The 22053-nt window shown below is 48.5% G+C and overlaps 1 protein-coding gene across 1 annotated transcript in view; it reads left to right on the top strand.

Annotated features, from left to right (window-relative positions):
- Positions 1-3684: 3684 nt before the first annotated feature.
- Positions 3685-22053, top strand: part of LOC106565710 (membrane metallo-endopeptidase-like 1) — a 30615-nt gene continuing 12246 nt past the window's right edge. The window contains exons 1-10 of the mRNA XM_014133112.2: positions 3685-3843; positions 10227-10521; positions 11053-11097; positions 11533-11592; positions 11756-11917; positions 12087-12167; positions 12324-12419; positions 21377-21495; positions 21617-21682; positions 21783-21917. Of these exons, the coding sequence (XP_013988587.1) occupies positions 10365-10521; positions 11053-11097; positions 11533-11592; positions 11756-11917; positions 12087-12167; positions 12324-12419; positions 21377-21495; positions 21617-21682; positions 21783-21917 (921 nt within the window). The 5' untranslated portion in view covers positions 3685-3843; positions 10227-10364. The remainder of the gene's footprint in view (positions 3844-10226; positions 10522-11052; positions 11098-11532; positions 11593-11755; positions 11918-12086; positions 12168-12323; positions 12420-21376; positions 21496-21616; positions 21683-21782; positions 21918-22053) is intronic.

The following is a 22053-nucleotide window of genomic DNA, read 5'->3' as shown; positions in this document are numbered from 1 at the left end:
GTTTCCTCTAGCATCTTCACAAGGTCTTTTGCTGTTGTTCTGGGATTGATTTGCACTTTTCGCACCAAAGTACATTCATCTCTAGGAGACAGAATGCGTCTATTTCCTGAGCGGTATGACGGCTACGTGGTCCCATGGTGTTTGCACTTGCGTACTATTGTTTGTACAGATGAACGTGGGACCTTCAGGCGTTTGGAAATTGCTCCCAAGGATGAACCAGACTTGTGGAGGTCTACAATGTTTTTTATGAGGTCTTGCCTGATTTCTTTTGATTTTCCCATGATGTCAAGCAAAGAGGTACTGAGTTTGAAGGTAGGCCTTGAAATACCTCCACAAGTACACCTCCAATTGACTCAAATGATGTCAATTAGCCTATCAGAAGCTCCTAAAGCCATGACATAATTTTCTGGAATTTTCCAAGCTGTTTAAAGGCACAGTCAACTTAGTGTATGTAAACTTCTGACCCACTGGAATTGTGACACAGTGAATTATAAGTGAAATAATCTGTCTGTAAACAATTGTTGAAAAAATTACTTGTGTCATGTACAAAGTAGATGTCCTAACCGACTTTCCAAAACTATAGTTTGTTAACAATACATTTGTGGAGTGGTTGAAAAACAAGTTTTAATGACTCCTACCGTAGTGTATGTAAACTTCCGACTTCAACTGTATGCTGACCAGGACTTGTTATGAGGGCTTTATGTGAGTTGACAAACCTGCAGAGCCATGTGTCTCTATGTACTATTAGACAGCAGTAAATCTGTAGAGGAACAACCTAGTGGTTAATCACAGCAGAGCAAGAACATCAGGGGTGACCATCAGCCCATGAATCTACAGTCTGTAGGGACTAATGCTGTCACACCAGACTGACAGACAGACAGACAGACAGACAGGCAGACAGGCAGGCAGGCAGGCAGGCAGGCAGGCAGGCAGGCAGGCAGGCAGGCAGGCAGGCAGGCAGGCAGGCAGGCAGGCAGGCAGGCAGGCAGGCAGGCAGGCCGGCAGGCAGGCAGGCAGGCAGGCAGGCAGGCTCAACATCCACTCCTGTCAAACCATAATTAATGGGTTTATTTTACCCAGCTCTTAACCATGGAGGTAATCGTTCTTACGTAACCCCAGAACACTCGTTTGTTTGGACCTGTCTACAGAGACAAATCATGTTTGACAGACATGGGACTCAATGTATTTTTTTTAATGTGGGATCGTATCAATTTAGTGACAGCATGACTTAATGGGATTCACATCTAAAACAATGCTAATTCTAAAGTTATGCAATGATAAGCTCATATATGGTGTGTTGGCTGTGGACATTCAGAGCAATAATCCTTTAGAATTCTGCAGGGATATAATTAATAAATAGCATAAAATGTGAAATCTGCAACTGATTATTACAACCATTATCATAGGCTTATGTAATATACTGTATGTTCCAGCAAGAAATAAACAAATTCCAGAAAAAGAAATGGAACATGGTGACATAAATAAATAAATAAATAAATACATTCCTAGTATAGGAAGATAAATGATGGGGAAAAAAACAGTCATCACAAATGTGCAAAACAGAGGACATTTTATATGGAAATGAAAATGATATAATTTAGATTTGTTATATTAAAGAGACATAAATGTCCAGTATGTTCTTGATAAAAACAACAAGTGTCATTTATACTACAATCCAGGTGTCCCAATCTTTCAATTTCCCCCAGAGACCTACAGTATCTGCAATTCCCAACACAATTCAGATCAAATGAGAGTGCTAGTGCAGCAGGCTTTTAGCAAACTCATGCTAGCTGCTCCATCAAAAACATGACTTGACTTCATTCCTAATAGCCTAATTAAAAAGCTTTCAAAGCTTGTTTTTCAAAGTTCCTAATCATTTAGACAGTAAAGCATTAATTTACTGCCTGAGCAAGCACAAACATACACTGCCTTAAACACTTTGAATTCATCTCTAATGATTGAATTTGAGCTCCTGCACTTGAATAAAATTAGCACACGCCTTTGCCGAGCACTGGGAGCAGTCTCCACTTCATACACAGGTGGAGTACAGAGAGCATCCAGACAATCAGACAATCAGCCATATAAGGATTAACAAGAATGACAAGCCATGTCTGGTAAACAGCTTGCTATCCCTAAGACGACTATCAACATACAATAGAGTACATATCAATAAGCTGCTAGTTGGCTACTGAAAAACAAAGGTCACGACTCCCTGAACACTTCATTTGAACTATTAAAATGTTGTGTGGACGCAGCCAGACATTGTACCTGTACTGTTCTTCACCAGCTGTTTGCGGTCCTCTCTATTAAGTTAGCAGTTACACACATGTACACTGTATTGTTTAACTGAGTTACCATATGTAATTATGAAGTTAGGAAATGGGGACACTTACCCAGGGCATGAAAGCAGGGGAACTTCAATATTTAAAAGCAAGTCCTGGCCCCTTCTTTCCCGCTGAACCTGAAATCAAGACTGTTCAGGAAATCTTAGCGAAAAGAGACCATCACATTTCAATAAAGTCTTGAATGCATAGAGCACATCATCCTTCTGAGAGTTTCAGTGTATTTATTCATGTAGCTATCAATGGTTCTGTCACTTGGGGGTTGAATGATTTCTAAGTTATAGGAACAACATTCCCTCCAACTAAATGATTCCAGAATTATGAGCTAATTTGCAAAATTAGATTTCCCAGGCTCAGGGCCTAACAATAGAATATTTGACACAAGGACCCATTTCTAATGGAATGGAATACAAATATTGCTGTGATATCTCATACATTTAGTTCCTATAGCTGTCTGTCTGTTTCACACTCCCCCAGCCATATGCACTATGTAGCCTATTTCTTTCAGTGCCACCTTGTGAATGAAGAAGGATGTTAGTTGGTCACAGTGTCTCTCTCTCTCTCTAATATCAGTTCATTACTGTGGTTAATCAGCCTGATAATGAGCCTGGGCGCCACGCCATTTCAATCTGACACCAGGGCAGGGTTCATGTCTCAGCCAGCAGCGGCACCAGGCAGCAGCTAACTAACTTCCCCCAAGCAGTAGTGCCCTCCCTGGGGCTGGGGCTGGGGCTGGAGGGTAGATCCATGAGAGGGGCAACATGGTTTTAACCTGCTCATTCGGCCTGGGACACGAAAGAGACAATATTACATTCCCTACACTCCCTCCGCAGATTCCTGTAAGCCAATGCTTTTCTCCAGTTGCTCTCCCAGGCAGCTTCCCGTCTCTCAGCATCCCTTTGTCCTTTTCACTGATTCACTCAGCAGCTGGGGACCTTCAATAGAAACCTCTCTGAGAAAATGAAACACTGAGGAGGAAACTGATGCCTACTGCGATCTTCCCATCCTCTCTTCTGCTTCTCGCTCTCCCTTACTGTCACTCTCTCTCTCTCTCTCTCTCTCTCTCTCTCTCTCTCTCTCTCTCTCTCTCTCTCTCTCTCTCTCTCTCTCTCTCTCTCTCTCTCTCTCTGTCCCCCTCCCAACAGTCTTCTTCTCCTCATGATTTCTTATTATCACTGTCACTATCTCACTGGCAGCCTGCTACCATCTCTCCCTATACCCCTCCCCTCCCTCCATCTCTCACTCTTTCACCCCCCCTCTCTCTCTCTCTCTCTCTCTCTCTCTCTCTCTCTCTCTCTCTCTCTCTCTCTCTCTCTCTCTCTCTCTCTCTCTCACACACACTCCCTGAGCTGCGAACTGGACCAGATAGTCTCTCTCCAGTATCCAGTTCCACAGCCTCATTTCTCCACACACCAGCTCTGGGTGACAGCTCAGTAGGGGTGTCTGGGAACTACAGCTTGCTGTAAGGGACGTCTCAGGGAGTTCTACTGACCAGATACAGGTAAGGAGCACTCACAGGCACTTCCTCGCTACACACCTCTGAACACCTTGTACCAGGACAGGTTCATACACAGGTATACCTTCATAGCTTCAGCTTTTCATAGGATTTAAACTGGAGTCTCATTTGTAAGATCTTTGCTAGTCATTTAATTTAGATTACAAAATATATGTCTCATTTTTCTCCCAGTCAGATAACACTTTTCTGTTCTATTTTGAATGAAAACTGTATCATGCGTCTTGACTACCATAAGGATTATTTCCACCATGAATGCTATGTTTGTGCATCCAACAAATACCTCCAAAGCCACCTGAAATGTAATTTTAGCAAACTACTAGACAACAATTCAAAATAGTTGAAATATTCCAATGTTATATTTTCTATGTAATTATACAGTTCTAAACAAAGCAATATGTGTAGACGTGAGTATGTTAGACTGTCCGTACACTGTTCACACTGTTGACCTGACACACAGGCACTAATCACTGGCACAGAGGTGAGAGTTTAGAGAAGTAGCTATGGTACCAATCACCGAACATGTCATCCAAACTAATGACAAAATATCTTTAGAGAAAGGAACATTTTAATCCATTACATTTTCCACCCGAAGGTTTCCTTTTGACACATACAGATCCACACCATAACACTGCATCATTGCTCTCATTCACTAAGTGAAACGCTGCGCATGTCTCATGGCTCATGGCCTAAATAGAAGGACTCTTTTCTAGATGACTAAATCTAATCTATTCTCCAAGACGTATATCAACGGAATTGAATGCATAAATGAGCACCACCATTAGTGAGAAAACTGATTTAGAAAAAGGTCCTTGATGATGACAATACAATCAAATCACTATTAGATATCAAATATGCAATATCTAAATATATTTCAAAAATATCAATTACTTATTATTATTATTATTACCGAAACCTTGGTAGAGCGTGGGTGGAGTAGGCATTGTGGTGCGCCTGTGAATTTCCTTTCTTTTTCGGCTTCAGACCAATGCAACAGAGACACGCAGCTCTGAAATAGAGACAGACAGCTCCTGCCAGTCTATTAGAGTTGGGCAGTGAAGACCTGCAGCTCCTCCAACATACAACACTATGCCATCCTCCCCCTCCATCCTCCTCTCATCTAGCCTTCCTCTACCCCTCCATCCTCCTCTCATCGAGCCTTCCTCTACCCCTCCATCCTCCTCTCATCTAGCCTTCCTCTACCCCTCCATCCTCCCCCTCCAACCTCCCCCTCCATCCTCCTCTCATCTAGCCTTCCTCTACCCCTCCATCCTCCTCTCATCGAGCCTTCCTCTACCCCTCCATCCTCCCCCTCCAACCTCCCCCTCCATCCTCCTCTCATCTAGCCTTCCTCTACCCCTCCATCCTCCTCTCATCGAGCCTTCCTCTACCCCTCCATCCTCTACCCCCTCCATCCTCCCCCTCCATCCTCCTCTCATCTAGCCTTCCTCTACCCCTCCATCCTCCCCCTCCATCCTCCCCTCATCTAGCCTTCCTCTACCCCTCCATCCTCCCCCTCCATCCTCCCCTCATCTTGCCCTCCATCCTCCCCCTCCATCCTCCCCTCATCTAGCCCTCCTCTACCCCCCATCCTCCCCCTCCATCCTCTCCTCTACCCCTCCATCCTCCATCTCCTACATCCTCCCCTCCATCCTCCCCTCATCTAGCCCTCCATCCTCCCCCTCCATCCTCCCCTCATCTAGCCCTCCTCTACCCCCCCATCCTCCCCCTCCATCCTCTCCTCTACCCCTCCATCCTTCATCTCCTACATCCTCACCCTCCACCCTCCCTCCCCTGCATCCTTCCTCCCCTCCATCCTCCCCTCCATCCTCCCCCTCCATCCTCCCCTCATCTTGCCCTCCTCTACCCCTCCATCCTCCCATCCATCCTCCCCTCCATCCTCCCCCTCCATCCTCCTCTCCTCTACCCCTCCATCCTCCCCTCCTCTAGCCCTCCATCCTCCCCTCCTCTAGCCCTCCTCTACCCCTCCATCCTCCCCTCCATCCTCCCCTCCTCTAGCCCTCCACCCCCATCCTCCCCTCCATCCTCCCCCTCCATCCTCTCCTCTACCCCTCCATCCTTTATCTCCTACATCCTCCCCCTCCACCCTCCCTCTCCTGCATCCTTCCTCCCCTCCATCCTCTCCCTCCATCCTCTACTCCTCTACCCCTCCATCCTCCCTCCCCCTCCATCCTCCCCCGCCTCCATCCTGTCCCTCCATACTCCCGTCCTCTACCCCTCCATCTTCCCTCCCTCCCCTCCATCCTCCCCATCCATCCATCCTCCCCTCCTCTACCCCTCCATCTTCCCTCCCCTCCCTCCCCTCCATCCTCCCTCCTCTTCATCCTCCCCCTCCATCCTCCCCCCTCCTCTCTCCCCCCAGTCATCCATCACAGCAGTGCCAGACATGTGCCCATGAGTATTCATCAAGAGGAGTTACTGGGGCACAGCGACATGAACCTCTTATTTACAGCCCTGCCTCCTGTCACTCCTAATAGAAGTAATCTAGAGGAAGTGTGCAACAGGCTGTTATTGGATGAGGCTTGTACGGGAGGACAATGGTATGGGAGGAAGGCTGGTATGGGAGGAGGCTTGTATGGGAGGAGAATGGTATGGGAGGAAGGCTGGTATTGGAGGAGAATGGTATGGGAGGAGGCTGGTATTGGAGGAAACTGGTATGGGAGGAAGGCTGGTATGGGATGAGGCTTGTACGGGAGGACAATGGTATGGGAGGACATGGTATGGGAGGAGGCTTGTATGGGAGGAGAATGGTATGGGAGGAAGGCTAGTATTGGAGGAGGATGGTATGGGAGGAGGCTGGTATTGGAGGAAACTGGTATGGGAGGAAACTGGTATGGGAGAAGGCTGGTATTGGAGGAGGCTGGTATGGGAGGAAGCTGGTATGGGAGGAGGCTGGTATTGGAGGAGGCTGGTATGGGAGGAGGCTTGTATGGGAGGAGAATGGTATGGGAGGAAGGCTGGTATTGGAGGAGGCTGGTATGTGAGGAAGGCTGGTATTGAAGGAGGCTGGTATGGGAGGAGGCTTGTATGGGAGGAGAATGGTATGGGAGGAAGTTTGGTATTGGAGGAGGCTGGTATTGAAGGAGGCTGGTATTGGAGGAGGCTGGTATTGGAGGAGGCTGGTATGGGAGGAAGCTGGTATTGGAGGAGGCTGGTATGGGAGGAGGCTGGTATTGGAGGAGGGTGGTATTGGAGGAGGCTGGTATTGAAGGAGGCTGGTATTGGAGGAGGCTGGTATTGGAGGAGGCTGGTATGGGAGGAGGCTGGTATTGGAGGAGGCTGGTATGGGAGGAGGCTGGTATTGGGGAGGCTGGTATTGGGGGAGGCTGGTATTGGATGACGCTGGTATTGAAATCAAATCAAATCAAATTTATTTATATAGCCCTTCGTACATCAGCTGATATCTCAAAGTGCTGTACAGAAACCCAGCCTAAAACCCCAAACAGCAAGCAATGCATGTGAAAGAAGCACGGTGGCTAGGAAAAACTCCCTAGAAAGGCCAAAAACCTAGGAAGAAACCTAGAGAGGAACCAGGCTATGAGGGGTGGCCAGTCCTCTTCTGGCTGTGCCGGGTGGATATTATAACAGAACATGGTCAAGATGTTAAAATGTTCATAAATGACCAGCATAGTCAAATAATAATAATCATAGTAGTTGTCGAGGGTGCAACAAGCACGTCCGGTGAACAGGTCAGGGTTCCATAGCCACAGGCAGAACAGTTGAAACTGGAGCAGCAGCACGGCCAGGTGGACTGGGGACAGCAAGGAGTCATCATGCCAGGTAGTCCCGAGGCATGGTCCTAGGGCTCAGGTCCTCCGAGAGAAAGAGAGAAAGAGAGAATTAGAGAGAGCATATTTAAATTCACACAGGACACCGGATAAGACAAGAGAAATACTCCAGATGTAACAGACTGACCCTAGCCCCCCGACACATAAACTACTGCAGCATAAATACTGGAGGCTGAGACAGGAGGGATCAGGAGACACTGTGGCCCCATCCGATGAAACCCCCGGACAGGGCCAAACAGGCAGGATATAACCCCACCCACTTTGCCAAAGCACAGCCCCCACACCACTAGAGGGATGTCTCCAACCACCAACTTACCGTCCTAAGACAAGGCCGAGTATAGCCCACAAAGATCTCCGCCACGGCACAACCCAAGGGGGGGGCGCCAACCCAGACAGGAAGACCACGTCAGTGACTCAGGCCACTCAAGTGACGCACCCCTCCCATGGACGGCATGGAAGAACACCAGTACGCCAGTGACTCAGCCCCTGTAATAGGGTTAGAGGCAGAGAATCCCAGTGGAGAGAGGGGAACCGGCAAGGCAGAGACAGCAAGGGCGGTTTTTTGCTCCAGCCTTTCCGTTCACCTTCACACTCCTGGGCCAGACTATACTTAATCATAGGACCTACTGAAGAGATAAGTCTTCAGTAAAGACTTAAAGGTTGAGACTGAGTCTGCGTCTCTCACATGGGTAGGCAGACCATTCCATAAAAATGGAGCTCTATAGGAGAAAGCCCTACCTCCAGCCGTTTGCTTAGAAATTCTAGGGACAATTAGGAGGCCTGCGTCTTGTGACCGTAGCGTACGTGTAGGTATGTACGGCAGGACCAAATCGGAAAGATAGGTAGGAGCAAGCCCATGTAATGCTTTGTAGGTTAGCAGTAAAACCTTGAAATCAGCCCTTGCCTTAACAGGAAGCCAGTGTAGGGAGGCTAGCACTGGAGTAATATGATCAAATTTTTTGGTTCTAGTCAGGATTCTAGCAGCCGTATTTAGCACTAACTGAAGTTTATTTAGTGCTTTATCCGGGTAGCCGGAAAGTAGAGCATTGCAGTAGTCCAGCCTAGAAGTAACAAAAGCATGGATAAATTTTTCTGCGTCATTTTTGGACAGAAAGTTTCTGATTTTTGTTACGTAGATGGAAAAATGCTGTCCTTGAAACAGTCTTGATATGTTCTTCAAAAGAGAGATCAGGGTCCAGAGTAACGCTGAGGTCCTTCACAGTTTTATTTGAGACGACATTGAAGGAGGCTGGTATGGGAGGAGGCTGGTATGGGAGGAGGCTGGTATTGGAGGAGGCTGGTATTGGAGGAGGCTGGTATTGGAGGAGGCTGGTATGGGAGGAGGCTGGTATTGGGGGATGCTGGTATTGGATGAGGCTGGTATTGGGGGAGGCTGGTATCGGGGGAGGCTGGTATTGGAGGAGGCTGGTATTGGATGAGGCTGGTATTGGATGAGGCTGGTATTGGATGAGGCTGGTATGGGAGGAGGCTGGTATGGGATGAGGCTGGTATTGGAGGTGGCTGGTATGGGTGGAGGCTGGTATTGTGGGAGGCTGGTATGGGAGGAGGCTGGTATTGGAAGAGGCTGGTATGGGAGGAGGCTGGTATGGGAGGAGGCTGGTATTGGAAGAGGCTGGTATGGGAGGAGGCTGGTATGGGAGGAGGCTGGTATTGGGGGAGGCTGGTATGGGAGGAGGCTGGTATTAGAGGAGGCTGGTATTGGAGGAGGCTGGTATGGGAGGAGGCTGGTATTGGGGGAGGCTGGTATTGGGGGAGGCTGGTATTGGGGGAGGCTGGTATGGGAGGAGGCTGGTATGGGAGGAGGCTGGTATGGGAGGAGGCTGGTATTGGAGGAGGCTGGTATTGGAGGAGGCTGGTATTGGGGGAGGCTGGTATTGGAGGAGGCTGGTATTGGAAGAGGCTGGTATAGGAGGAACAGGTGCCGATAAGTGAATAGATGCAAAGTGATGCCGAAAGGTATTAGTAATTCAGGGTTTGTTCCCCAGAAATGCTCATTTGCAATATTGTGTTCAAATAAAACATTGCGATGAATAGGAAATATTGCTCTGGAAGCATGTTGTAGAGAAGTATACAGCCAACTGTAGAATTATAAAGGGCCACATTACACCTATTCAGTTAGGTCTATAATTTTTTTTAAATCTAAATGCACAAATGCATAATTCCATTAAAAATGCTTTAAGAAACCAACGTTATATCTAACATAGGCCTAAAAGGGCCACTTGCAAGGCAAAAAATGTCTCAAGTCTAATTTAGCAAATATTACGTTATGTCCCAACCTCGTAATTTTCTGAAAATAGCGAAGTACCCCACCCGAGATCACAATTTGTCATGCAGTGTCAGCTAAGGCTGGTTTAATACCACATCACAGCACCAAAGGGAACACCATGTATTTGACACGCAAAATCATTTCATTACAATGTTGCGCAGTAATGGAACCATGGAAGTGTGTGATTGATTAGACTACTAGCATAGAAAGGAGACACTTTCATATGGAGAAGAGATAAGTCAAAGTTTCAACTATGTTTTTCTCACTCGCTCTAGGTCACTTGAGCGACTGGCGTTGCACTGCATCAGTTTACACAGCCCACTCACACACAGGGACGCACCGCAGGCTCTCTGGCTGTACCCCGTTCCGGTCACTCTCCACACTACTTTTCCAGAGAGCCCGGAGAGCTGAGAATGGGCAAATCCGAAAGCCAAATGGATATCATGGAAAAATCTACCAAACCAGGGAAGCGTCATTGGACTGTTGCAGAGATTGGGCTGTCTGTGCTGTTGTTGCTGGTCAGCTGTGCCCTAGCTGGACTGATAGTCCTCTACACATCGGCTCTGAGAGGTAGGCTCAACCCAGTTACCATCAAAATAAAAATAGAGTTTGACCTCCACTAATTACACTGACCTCACTGGAAATGGCTGAAGAAATACCATAACGAGTGATGTTTCTGGTGTTTATGTTATGATTAGTATTGTTTGAAAGCACATTCAAGCAGTAGGTTATTAAAATAGGAGAGTAACAGAAAACTTTATTAGCATCTTTTGACAACTATTCCAGAGTGTTTTGTGAAATCTATTGAGGCATAAATAGGCAACCAATTTTCAGAATAAAATTAGGAAATGCATTCTAGCCTACTGTACTGCAGTGGGGGCTGCTGAGGGGAGGAAGGCTCATAATAATGGCCGTAACGGAGCAAATGGAATGGCATCAAACACATGTATTTAATGTATTTGATAATATTCCACTTATTCTGCTCCAGCCATTACCACGAGCCCATCCTCCCCAATTAAGGTGCCACCAACCTCCTGTGTGTACTAGGTACAGTAACTGCTCTGAACAAGTGTTTTTAATGTGTTTTTATCTCCAATGCAGAGCGGTCCAATATACCTGGTGTGTCAAGGAGCTCAGTCACTGAGGGTGAGTCTTGACACTTGAGTTGAAATACCGTATGTGTTTATATGTTATAGGATACGGTACGATGTAAACTGGACAGAGGATGATCCCCTTTTAATTCCCTCTGCTGCCTCATCAGCAGTGTCGGACAAAAGCGAGAGAACAGAGTCATTGCTGACACAGCCATTTCAGAGACCAGACAGACAGACAGACAGACAGACAGACAGACAGACAGACAGACAGACAGACAGACAGACAGACAGACAGACAGACAGACAGACAGACAGACAGACAGACAGACAGACAGACAGACAGACAGACAGACAGACAGACAGACAGAGGGACAGACAGTATCAAGCAATGATTTGCAGAGGAATCTACAATCCCTTGATGCTGCTGCTAATAAATTCCTACTCTCTGCCAGGAATGACAATAGTATTTATTTCTTGATGTTTTCAGGGCAGAAGTATCGTTCTGGCCCCAGCAATGTTTGCACAACTCCTGAGTGCGTCACAGCAGGTGAGCAGTTCCACCTGCGTATGGGGTTGTCCGTCCTCCAAAAACAAAATTCATCACTCAATTTTATATCAACATAACAGATAACTGCATCGTAATATTCCCTTTCCTTCTATGTTATTCACATTCTCCCCTATCCGTCCTCCGCTGACTTTACCCTCCACAGCCGCTCGTCTCTTGCAGAACATGGATGCGACGGTGGAGCCGTGTCAGAACTTCTACCAATATGCTTGTGGGGGCTGGCTGGAGCGTCATGTCATCCCCGAGACCAGCTCCCGGCACAGTGTCTTCGACATCCTCAGAGACAGGCTTGAGATTGTGCTCAAAGGTCAGACAGCGACATGTTTCCATAGGAACCTCAGGGTCAGCCATTGTGCGGGAAAAGAGACCTATGCTCAGATAGTGTTTTTTGCAGGATCAAATCTACTTTCTGTGTTAGATCACATCACTAGACAGAATGAGGTACATTTTTGTTTCTGTTGGTCGTCTCCTCACAGGAGTTTTTGAGACTGAGAGTGATCAGGACCGTGACGCCTTCAAGAAGGCCAAAACTCTCTATAGCTCCTGCATGAATGAGAGTGAGTAGGGCTCCTCTCAACCAAACTCCAAACTAACATTATTCCACAGACGTTTGCTCTCGGAATCAGCTGCATACTCTGTAACATTCATTAACAGTACTGTATGTAAGATTGACTGACAGTGTGTTGCTAATAGTGTCGTGTTGTCTTCTATAGCTCTGATAGAGCAGCGTGACTCCCAGCCGCTCATGCTCCTCATTGACAGCATAGGAGACTGGCCTGCTGCCTCGGAGGACTGGAACAGCACTGCTGGTACTGACACACACACAGTCTTGTATAACTTACCATGTGGGGGGACACAATTCAGTCCCATTTAAAATCCTATTTTCTCTGACCCCTAACCCTAAACCTAACCCTAATTCTAACCATTAACTTCTCCCAAAACCTAACCTAACCCTAATCGTAACCCTAACCATAACCTTCACCTTAACCCTAACCGTAACCCCAAAACCTAACCTTAACCCTAACCCTAGCTCCTAACCCTGAACCTAAAACTAACACTAGCTCCTAAACGTAATTCTAACCCTAACACTAATTCTAACCTTAACCCTAAATGCCCTAGAAATAGCATTTGACCTTGTGGCGACTAACAAAAAGTCCCCAGTTGGTCCAATATTTGTTTGTTTACTATTGTTGTGGGGACTTCTGGTCCCACGTTCACCAACTGAAATGATGAGTGATATGATTGTGAGTGACATGTGACATGGTCATCCAGGCGGGCCCCCCTGGCTCTACTGAAGGGCAGTCAGGTGTAGTGACGGGGGGTGGATGTGTTGAGTGGGCAGCTTCCCAATCAGGACTGTGACTGATTCTTAAAATAGACCGCTTTTCTCTGCACTAAACCTGACTGCCGCCAGTGTAATTAAATGTAGGTTCTCAAACAGAATTTACAACGCAGAAGTGCATCTGGTGCATCTGCACAGACAGATTTATGACTGCACTGTAAATTGTGCGGCAGTGGCCATCTAAACTTGTCTGTGTGAGAGGTAGTCAGTCTACTCTCTGCCAACCAGATGTTGAATGTTAGATTTATTGTATAGAACCAGTCAAAAGTTAGGACACACCTACTCATTCAAGGGTTTTTCTTTATTTGTTACTATTTTCTACATTGTAGAATAATAGTGAAGATTTCCGAACTATGAAATAACACATATGGAATCATATAGTAACCGAAAAAGTGTTAAACAAATCAAAATATATTTTATATTTGAGATTCTTCAAAGTAGCCACCATTTGCCTTGATGGCAGCTTTGCACACTCTTGGCATTCTCTCAACCAGCTTCATGAGGTAATCACCTGGAATGCCTTTCAATTAACAGGTGTGCCTTGTTAAAAGTTCATTTGGGGAATGTCTTTCCTTCTTAATGCATTTCAGCCAATCAGTTGTGTGGTGATAAGGTAGGGGTGGTATACAGAACATAGCCCTATTTGGTAAAAGACCAAGTCCATTATGGTAAGAACAGCTCAAATAAGCAAAGAGAAACAACAGTCCATCATTACTTTAAGACATGAAGATCGGTCAATGTGGAACATTTCAAGAACTTTGAAAGTTTCTTCAAGTGCAGTTGCAAAATCCATCAAGTGCTATGATGAAACTGGCTCTCATGAGGACCGCCATAGGAATGGAAGACCCAGAGTTACCTTGGCTGCAGAGGATAAGTTCATTAGAGTTAACTGCACCTCAGATTGCAGCCAAATAAATGCTTCACAGTTCAACTAACAGACACATCTCAACATCAACTGTTCAGAGGAGACTGCATAAATCAGGCCTTCATGGTCGAATTGCTGCAAATAAACCACTACTAAAGGACACCAATAATAAGAAGAGACTTGCTTGGGCCAAGAAACACAAGCAATAGACAATAGACCGGTGGGAATCTATCCTTTGGTCTGATGAGTCCAAATGTGAGATTTTTGGTTCCAACCGCCCTGTCTTTGTGAGATGCAGAGTAGGTGAATGGATGATCTCCGCATGTGCTGTTCCCACCGTGAAGCATGGAGGAGGAGGTGTGATGGTGTGGGGGTGCTTTTCTGGTGACACTGTCTGTTTTATTAGAATTCAAGGTAAACTTACCCAGCATGGCTAGCACAGCAGTCTGCAGCAACACGCCATCCCATCTGGTTTTCACTTAGTCCCACTATCATTTGTTTTTCAACAGGACAATGACCCACACATCTCCAGGCAGTGTAAGGGCTATTTGACCAAGAAGGAGAGTGATGGAGTGCTACATCAGATGACCTGACCTCCACAATCACCCGACCTCAACCCAATTGAGATGGTTTGGGATGAGTTGGACCGCAGAGTGAAGGAAAAGCAGCCAACAAGTGCTCAGCATATGAGGGAACTCCTTCAATAGTGTTGGAAAAGCATTCCAGGTGAAGCTGGTTGAGAGAATACAGAGAGTGTGCAAAGCTGTCATTAAGGCAAAGGGTGGCTATTTGAAGAATCTCAAATATATTTTGATTTGTTTAACACTTTTTTGGTTACTAAATGCTTCCATGTGTGTTATTTCATAGTTTTGATGTCTTCCCTATTATGGGATTGGAAACAGGTGTGTAGTAAGACAAGACAAAACCAATGGAAAATGAAAAACTGATCAATGATGGCTAGAAGACCTGTGACGTCGACCGCCGAGCACCACCCAAGCAAGGAGGGGCATCGACTTCGGCAGAAGTCGTGACAGTACCCCCCAAGCCGCGCGTCGACACCGGCCTCGGGGACGGATCTAACACATCCTCCACCAGAACCCAGCATCTCTCCACCGGACCGCACCCCTCCCAGTCCATGAGGTACTGAAGACCCCTCGCCCGACGTCTCGTATCCAGGATGGATCGAACGGAGTACTCCGGGGCCCCCTCAATGTCCAGAGGGGGCAGAGGAACCTCCCGCACCTCAGCCTCTTGGAGCGGGCCAGCCACCACCGGCCTGAGGAGACACATGGAATGAGGGGTTATGGCGGTAATAAGAAGGGAGCTTTAACCTATAACATACCTCGTTCATTCTCCTCAGGACTTTAAACGGCCCCACAAACCAGCTTCCGGCAGGGCAGGCGGAGGGGCAGGTTTCTGGTCAAGAGCCAGACCCTGTCCCCCGGTGTGAACACCGGGGCCTCACTGCGGCGACGGTCTGCGCCCACTTTCTGGCGCTGAAGGCGGACATGAGCAGCGTCCCAGGTTTCCTCCGCGCACCGGAACCAGTGGTCCACTGCAGGAGCCTCGGTCTGACTCTGATGCCAAGGGGCCAGAACCGGCTGATACCCCAACACACACTGAAAGGGAGAGAGGTTAGTGGAGGAGTGGCAGAGCGAGTTCTGAGCCATCTCTGCCCAGGACACAAACTCCGCCCACTTCCCCGGCCGGTCCTGGCAATAAGACCTCAGAAACCAACCCACATCCTGGTTAACTCTCTCCACCTGCCCGTTACTCTCAGGGTGAAAACCCGAGGTAAGGCTGATGGAGACCCCCAGACGTTCCATGAACGCCCTTCAGACCCTAGAAGTGAACTGGGGACCCCGATCAGACACTATATCCTCAGGCACCCCGTAGTGCCGAAAGACGTGTGTAAACAGAGCCTCCGCCGTTTGTAGGGCCGTAGGGAGACCGGGCAAAGGGAGGAGATGACAGGACTTAGAAAAACGATCCACAAGACCAGGATCGTGATGTTACCTTGTGAAGATGGAAGATCGGTTATAAAATCCACCAACAAGTGCGACCACGGCCGTTGTGGAACGGGTAAGGGTTGTAACTTACCCCTGGGTATGTGTCTAGGAGCCTTGCACTGAGCGCACACTGAGCAGGAGGAAACATAAACCCTCATGTCTTTAGCTAAAGTGGGCCACCAGTACCTCCCACTAAGACACCGCATCGTCTGATCAATCCCAGGATGACCAGAGGAGGGTGACGTGTGAGCTCAGTAGATCAATCGATCGCGGACAGCAGATGGAACATACCGACGCCCAGCTGGACACTCAGGGGGAACGGGCTCTGCACGTGACGCCCGTTCAATGTCCGCGTCTAGCTCCCACACTACCGGCGCCACCAAGCAAGAAGCTGGAATTATGTGGGATCCATGGACCGCTCCTCTGTGTCATACAGCCGGGACAATGCGTCTGCCTTAACGTTCTGGGAACCTGGTCTGTAAGAGAGGGTAAACACAAAACGGGTGAAAAACATGGCCCACCTTGCCTGGCGAGGATTTAGTCTCCTCACTTCCCGGATGTACTCCAGATTGCGGTCGTCAGACCAGATGAGAAAAGGGTGTTTAGCCCCCTCAAGCCAATGTCTCCACACCTTCAAAGCCTTGACGACAGCCAACAGCTCCCGGTCCCCCACATCATAGTTTCGCTCTGCCGGGCTGAGCTTCTTAGAAAAGGAGGCACAGGGGTGGACCTTTGATGGCGTACCCGAGCGCTGAGAGAGCACAGCTCCTATCCCAGCCTCAGACGCGTCCACCTCCACTATGAATTGCAAAGATGGATCCGGATGAGCCAACACCGGAACCGAGGTAAACAGAGCCCTCAGTTTCCTAAAAGCCCTGTCCACCCCAGCCGACCACTGCAAACGCACCGGACCCCCCTTCAATAGTGAGGTAATGGGAGCAGCTACCTGACCAAAACCCCGGATAAACCTCCGGTAGTAATTGGCAAACCCTAAAATCGCTGCACCTCCTTCACCGTGGTTGGAGTCGGCCAATTACGCACGGCTGCAATGCGGTCACTCTCCATTTCCACTCCTGACGTAGATATGCGATACCCTAAGAAGGAGACGAACTGTTGAAAGAACAGGCATTTCTCAGCCTTGACGTACAGGTCATGCTCCAACAGGCGACCAAGTACTCTGCGCACCAGGGACACATGTTCAGCGCGTGTAGCGGAATATATCAGAATGTCATCGATATACACCACTACACCTTGCCCGTGCAGGTCCCTGAAAACCTTGTCTACAAAAGATTGGAAGACTGATGGAGCATTCTTCAACCCGTACGGCATGACGAGGTACTCATAATGCCCTGAGGTGGTACTAAATGCTGTCTTCCACTCGTCCCCCTCTCGGATACGCACCAGATTTTACGCACTCCTGAGATCCAGTTTAGTGAAGAAGCGCGCCCCATGCATTAACTCAATCGCCATGGCGATCAGAGGTAGTGGGTAACTGTATCCCACCGTGATTTTATTTAGACCTCGATAATCAATGCACGGGCGCAGACCTCCATCCTTCTTCTTCACAAAAAAGAAACTCGAGGAGACGGGTGAAATGGAGGACCTAATGTACCCCTGACGCAGGGATTCAGAGATATATGTCTCCATAGCCACCGTCTCCGCTTGCGACAGGGGATACACGTGATTCTTGGGAAGTGCAGTGTCTACCATGAGATTTATCGCACAATCCCCCTGTCGATGGGGTGGTAATTGAATCACCTTCCTTTTACAGAAGGCGAGAGCCAAATCGGCATATTCTGGGGGAATGCGCATGGTGGAGACCTGATCTCGACTTTCAACCGTAGTAGCACCAACGGAAACCCCTACACACCTACCTGAGCACTCTCGCGACCACCCGGTGAGAGCCCTCTGTGGCCAAGAAAAGTATGACTAGTTTACCAAGGTAGACCCAGCACCACAGGATACGCAGGAGTGTCAATAAGGAAAAGACACATTTTTCCTTGTGACCCCCCTACGTCACCATACTCAAAGGAGCGGTGGCCTCCTTGATCAACCCTGACCCTAATGGTCGACTATCTAAGGTGTGAACGGGGAAAGGCACATCCACGGGTACAATGGGGATCCCTAAACTACGAGCAAGAGCTTGATCAATGAAATTCCCAGCCGCGCCTGAATCTACTAGCGCCTTATACTGGGAACACGGGGGGGAAAAAAATCGGAAAAAGTAACAGACACAAATATATGTGCAACAGAGGGCTCTGGATGAGAATGGTGCCTACTCACCTGGGGTGGCGCCAGAGCGCCCTGCCTGTTACCTCGATTCCCAGAGGAACCTACCCGGCACCTACCAGCAGTGTGACCTCTGCGGCCACCCATGGTGCACGAGCGGGAACCCTTTCCAGTCTCCCTGTGCACCCTCCCTCCGAGTTCCATGGGAAGAGGAGAGGGGGTGCTGGAGGATGGAACGACCAGACCCCGATCTGGACGTCCACGAGCAGCCAGCAGGTTGTCCAGCCGGATGGACAGATCCACCAGTTGGTCGAAGGTGAGGGTGGTGTCTCTGCAGGGCAGCTCCCGACGGACGTCCTCACGCAGACTGCAGCGGTAATGGTTGATCAGGGCCCTGTGATTCCATCCCGTACCGGCTGCCAGGGTCCTGAACTCCAGGGCGAAATCCTGGACGCTCCTCGTCTCCTGCCTCACATAGTAGAGGCGCTCACCCACCGCTCTGCCCTCGGGTGGGTGGTCGAAGACTGCCCGAAAACGGCGGGTGAACTCCTCATAATGGTCCAACGCCGCATCTCCTTCTCCACACACAGCGCTGGCCCATTCCAGGGCTCTCCCGGTAAGGCACGAGACGAGGGCGAAACTCTACTCACGGTCAGTCGGAACAGGGTGGACCGTGGCCAGATAAAGTTCTAACTGGAGCAGGAAACCCCGGCAGTTAGCAGCACTCCCATCGTAACCCTGAGGCAAGGCTAGACTGATGCCACCGGGTTCCGGTTGGCACGGGGCGCTTCGGATAGACCCCGATTGGGCTGGTGGAGGCGCTGGATGAATTCCATGTCTCTCCCAGCGGTCCAGATTCTGGACAACGCAATCCATGGCGACGCATAGATGGTGTAGCTTCTCCGCATTCTCCTGGATGCGCTTCTCCACCTCTCCGTCCGGGGTATCTTCTCCTGCTGACTTCAATATGCAGGTCGGTGATTCTGTCATATTCGTGTATGTAGGTGGCAGGGAAGTCAGGCGCAGGAGAAACCAAATTGGTTAATCTGGAGTATTTAATGAAAAAACAAACTCCAAAACCAAAGTACAAAATAACATGGGTAACATATACCCGTTGCACACCGATACATAAACCCACGTAACATAACATCACAAACAATCACCGACAAGGACATGAGGGGAAACAAAGGGTTAAATACACAACATGATTAATGGGATTGGAAATAGGTGTGTAGGAAGACAAGACAAAACCAATGGAAAATGAAAAACTGATCAATGATGGCTAGAAGACCGGTGACGTCGACCGCCGAGCACCACCCGTGCAAGGAGGGGCATCAACTTCGGCAGAAGTCGTGACATCTACAATGTAGAAAATAGTAAAAATCAAGAAAAACCCTTGAATGAGTAGGTGTTCTAAAACCTTTGACCGGTAGTGTATTTCGATCTGTTTAACATTATTTTGGTTACTACATGATTCCATAGGTGTTATTTCATAGTTTTGATGTCTTACATTTACATTACATTACATTTAAGTCATTTAGCAGACGCTCTTATCCAGAGCGACTTACAAAATGGTGCATTCACCTTATGATATCCAGTGGAACAACCACTTTACAATAGTGCATCTAAATCTTTTAAGCGGGGGGGGGTTAGAAGGATTACTTTATCCTATCCTAGGTATTCCTTAAAGAGGTGGGGTTTCAGGTGTCTCCGGAAGGTGGTGATTGACTCCGCTGTCCTGGCGTCGTGAGGGAGCTTGTTCCACCATTGGGGTGCCAGAGCAGCGAACAGTTTTGACTGGGCTGAGCGGGAACTGTGCTTCCTCAGAGGTAGGGGGTCAGCAGGCCAGTGGTGGATGAACGCAGTGCCCTTGTTTGGGTGTAGGGCCTGATCAGAGCCTGAAGGTATGGAGGTGCCGTTCCCTTCACAGCTCCGTAGGCAATCACCATGGTCTTGTAGCGGATGCGAGCTTCAACTGGAAGCCAGTGGAGAGAGCGGAGGAGCGGGGTGACGTGAGAGAACTTGGGAAGGTTGAACACCAGATGGGCTGCGGCGTTCTGGATGAGTTGTAGGGGTTTAATGGCACAGGCAGGGAGCCCAGCCAACAGCGAGTTGCAGTAATCCAGACGGGAGATGACAAGTGCCTGGATTAGGACCTGCGCCGCTTCCTGTGTGAGGCAGGGTCGTACTCTGCGAATGTTGTAGAGCATGAACCTACAGGATCGGGTCACCGCCTTGATGTTAGTGGAGAACGACAGGGTGTTGTCCAGGATCACGCCAAGGTTCTTAGCACTCTGGGAGGAGGACACAAGGGAGTTGTCAACCGTGATGGCGAGATCATGGAACGGGCAGTCCTTCCCCGGGAGGAAGAGCAGCTCCGTCTTGCCGAGGTTCAGCTTGAGCTGGTGATCCGTCATCCACACTGATATGTCTGACAGACATGCAGAGATGCGATTCGCCGCCTGGTTATCAGAAGGGGGAAAGGAGAAGATTAATTGTGTGTCGTCTGCATAGCAATGATAGGAGAGACCATGTGAGGATATGACAGAGCCAAGTGACTTGGTGTATAGCGAGAATAGGAGAGGGCCTAGAACAGAGCCCTGGGGGACACCAGTGGTGAGAGCGCATGGTGCGGAGACAGATTCTCGCCACGCCACCTGGTAGGAGCGACCTGTCAGGTAGGACGCAATCCAAGCGTGGGCCGCGCCGGAGATGCCCAACTCGGAGAGGGTGGAGAGGAGGATCTGATGGTTCACAGTATCAAAGGCAGCAGATAGGTCTAGAAGGATGAGAGCAGAGGAGAGAGAGTTAGCTTTAGCAGTGCGGAGAGCCTCCGTGACACAGAGAAGAGCAGTCTCAGTTGAATGCCCAGTCTTGAAACCTGACTGATTAGGATCAAGAAGGTCATTCTGAGAGAGATAGCAGGAGAGCTGGCCAAGGACGGCACGTTCAAGAGTTTTGGAGAGAAAAGAAAGAAGTGATACTGGTCTGTAGTTGTTGACATCGGAGGGATCGAGTGTAGGTTTTTTCAGAAGGGGTGCAACTCTCGCTCTCTTGAAGACGGAAGGGACGTAGCCAGCGGTCAAGGATGAGTTGATGAGCGAGGTGAGGAAGGGGAGAAGGTCTCCGGAAATGGTCTGGAGAAGAGAGGAGGGGATAGGGTCAAGTGGGCAGGTTGTTGGGAGGCCGGCCGTCACAAGACGCGAAGTCTTCACTGTTATTCTCTAATGTAGAAATAGAAAATCCCTTGAATGAGCAGCTGTATCCAAACTTTTGACTGGTACTGTATTTATGTTTAATTGTTTAATTGTATTATCCCAGAGGAGGCCTGGAGCCTGGAGGACACTCTAGCCACCCTCATCTCTCGTTACCACAAGAAGGTCCTGCTGGATATGTATGTGTGGACTGATGACCGTGACTCCCGACGCCACATCATCTACGTAAGGACAGTGTTTGAATACGCAATGTCCCAAAAGTTCAGTGCTTGTGTTTTTTTAATTAAATCTTCCCCCATTCTGATTGGGTGGTAAGAAAACTAACAAGTCTGTTTTTATTTTACAGATTGACCAGCCAGGACTAGGAATGCCATCCAGAGAGTATTACTTCAATGATGGAAACTACAAAAGGGTACTTTCATAAACAGTATTGTGTATTAATGTACTGTTAATGCCATTGCACTGGAAAAGACAAGGTCATCTTTGCATGTATGTGTCATGTGGCTCTTTAGGTTCGAGAGGCCTACCTGCAGTTCATGGTTTCCATGGTGAGGATTGCCCGTGAAGACAGGAACTTGACCCAGGAAGATGATCGTGTGGTGGAGGAGATGTTGCAAGTGCTGGAGCTGGAAACAGATATCGCAAATGTGAGTGCCAGCCCGTCACAACAGGAAATGGAACTGTGACAGAAGTTAAAAGAGACAGGAACACATATGAGGTGGATGTACCCCCTCTTATTAAATGAATTAGTCTTCAACAAGAAACAGCTAATAGAGATGGATG

This window comes from Salmo salar, chromosome ssa12 (genome assembly GCF_905237065.1).
Source record: "Salmo salar chromosome ssa12, Ssal_v3.1, whole genome shotgun sequence".
Lineage (NCBI taxonomy): Eukaryota > Metazoa > Chordata > Actinopteri > Salmoniformes > Salmonidae > Salmo > Salmo salar.
The sequence above is the reverse complement of the archived record's forward strand: the minus strand, read 5'-3'. Positions and strand labels throughout refer to the sequence as shown.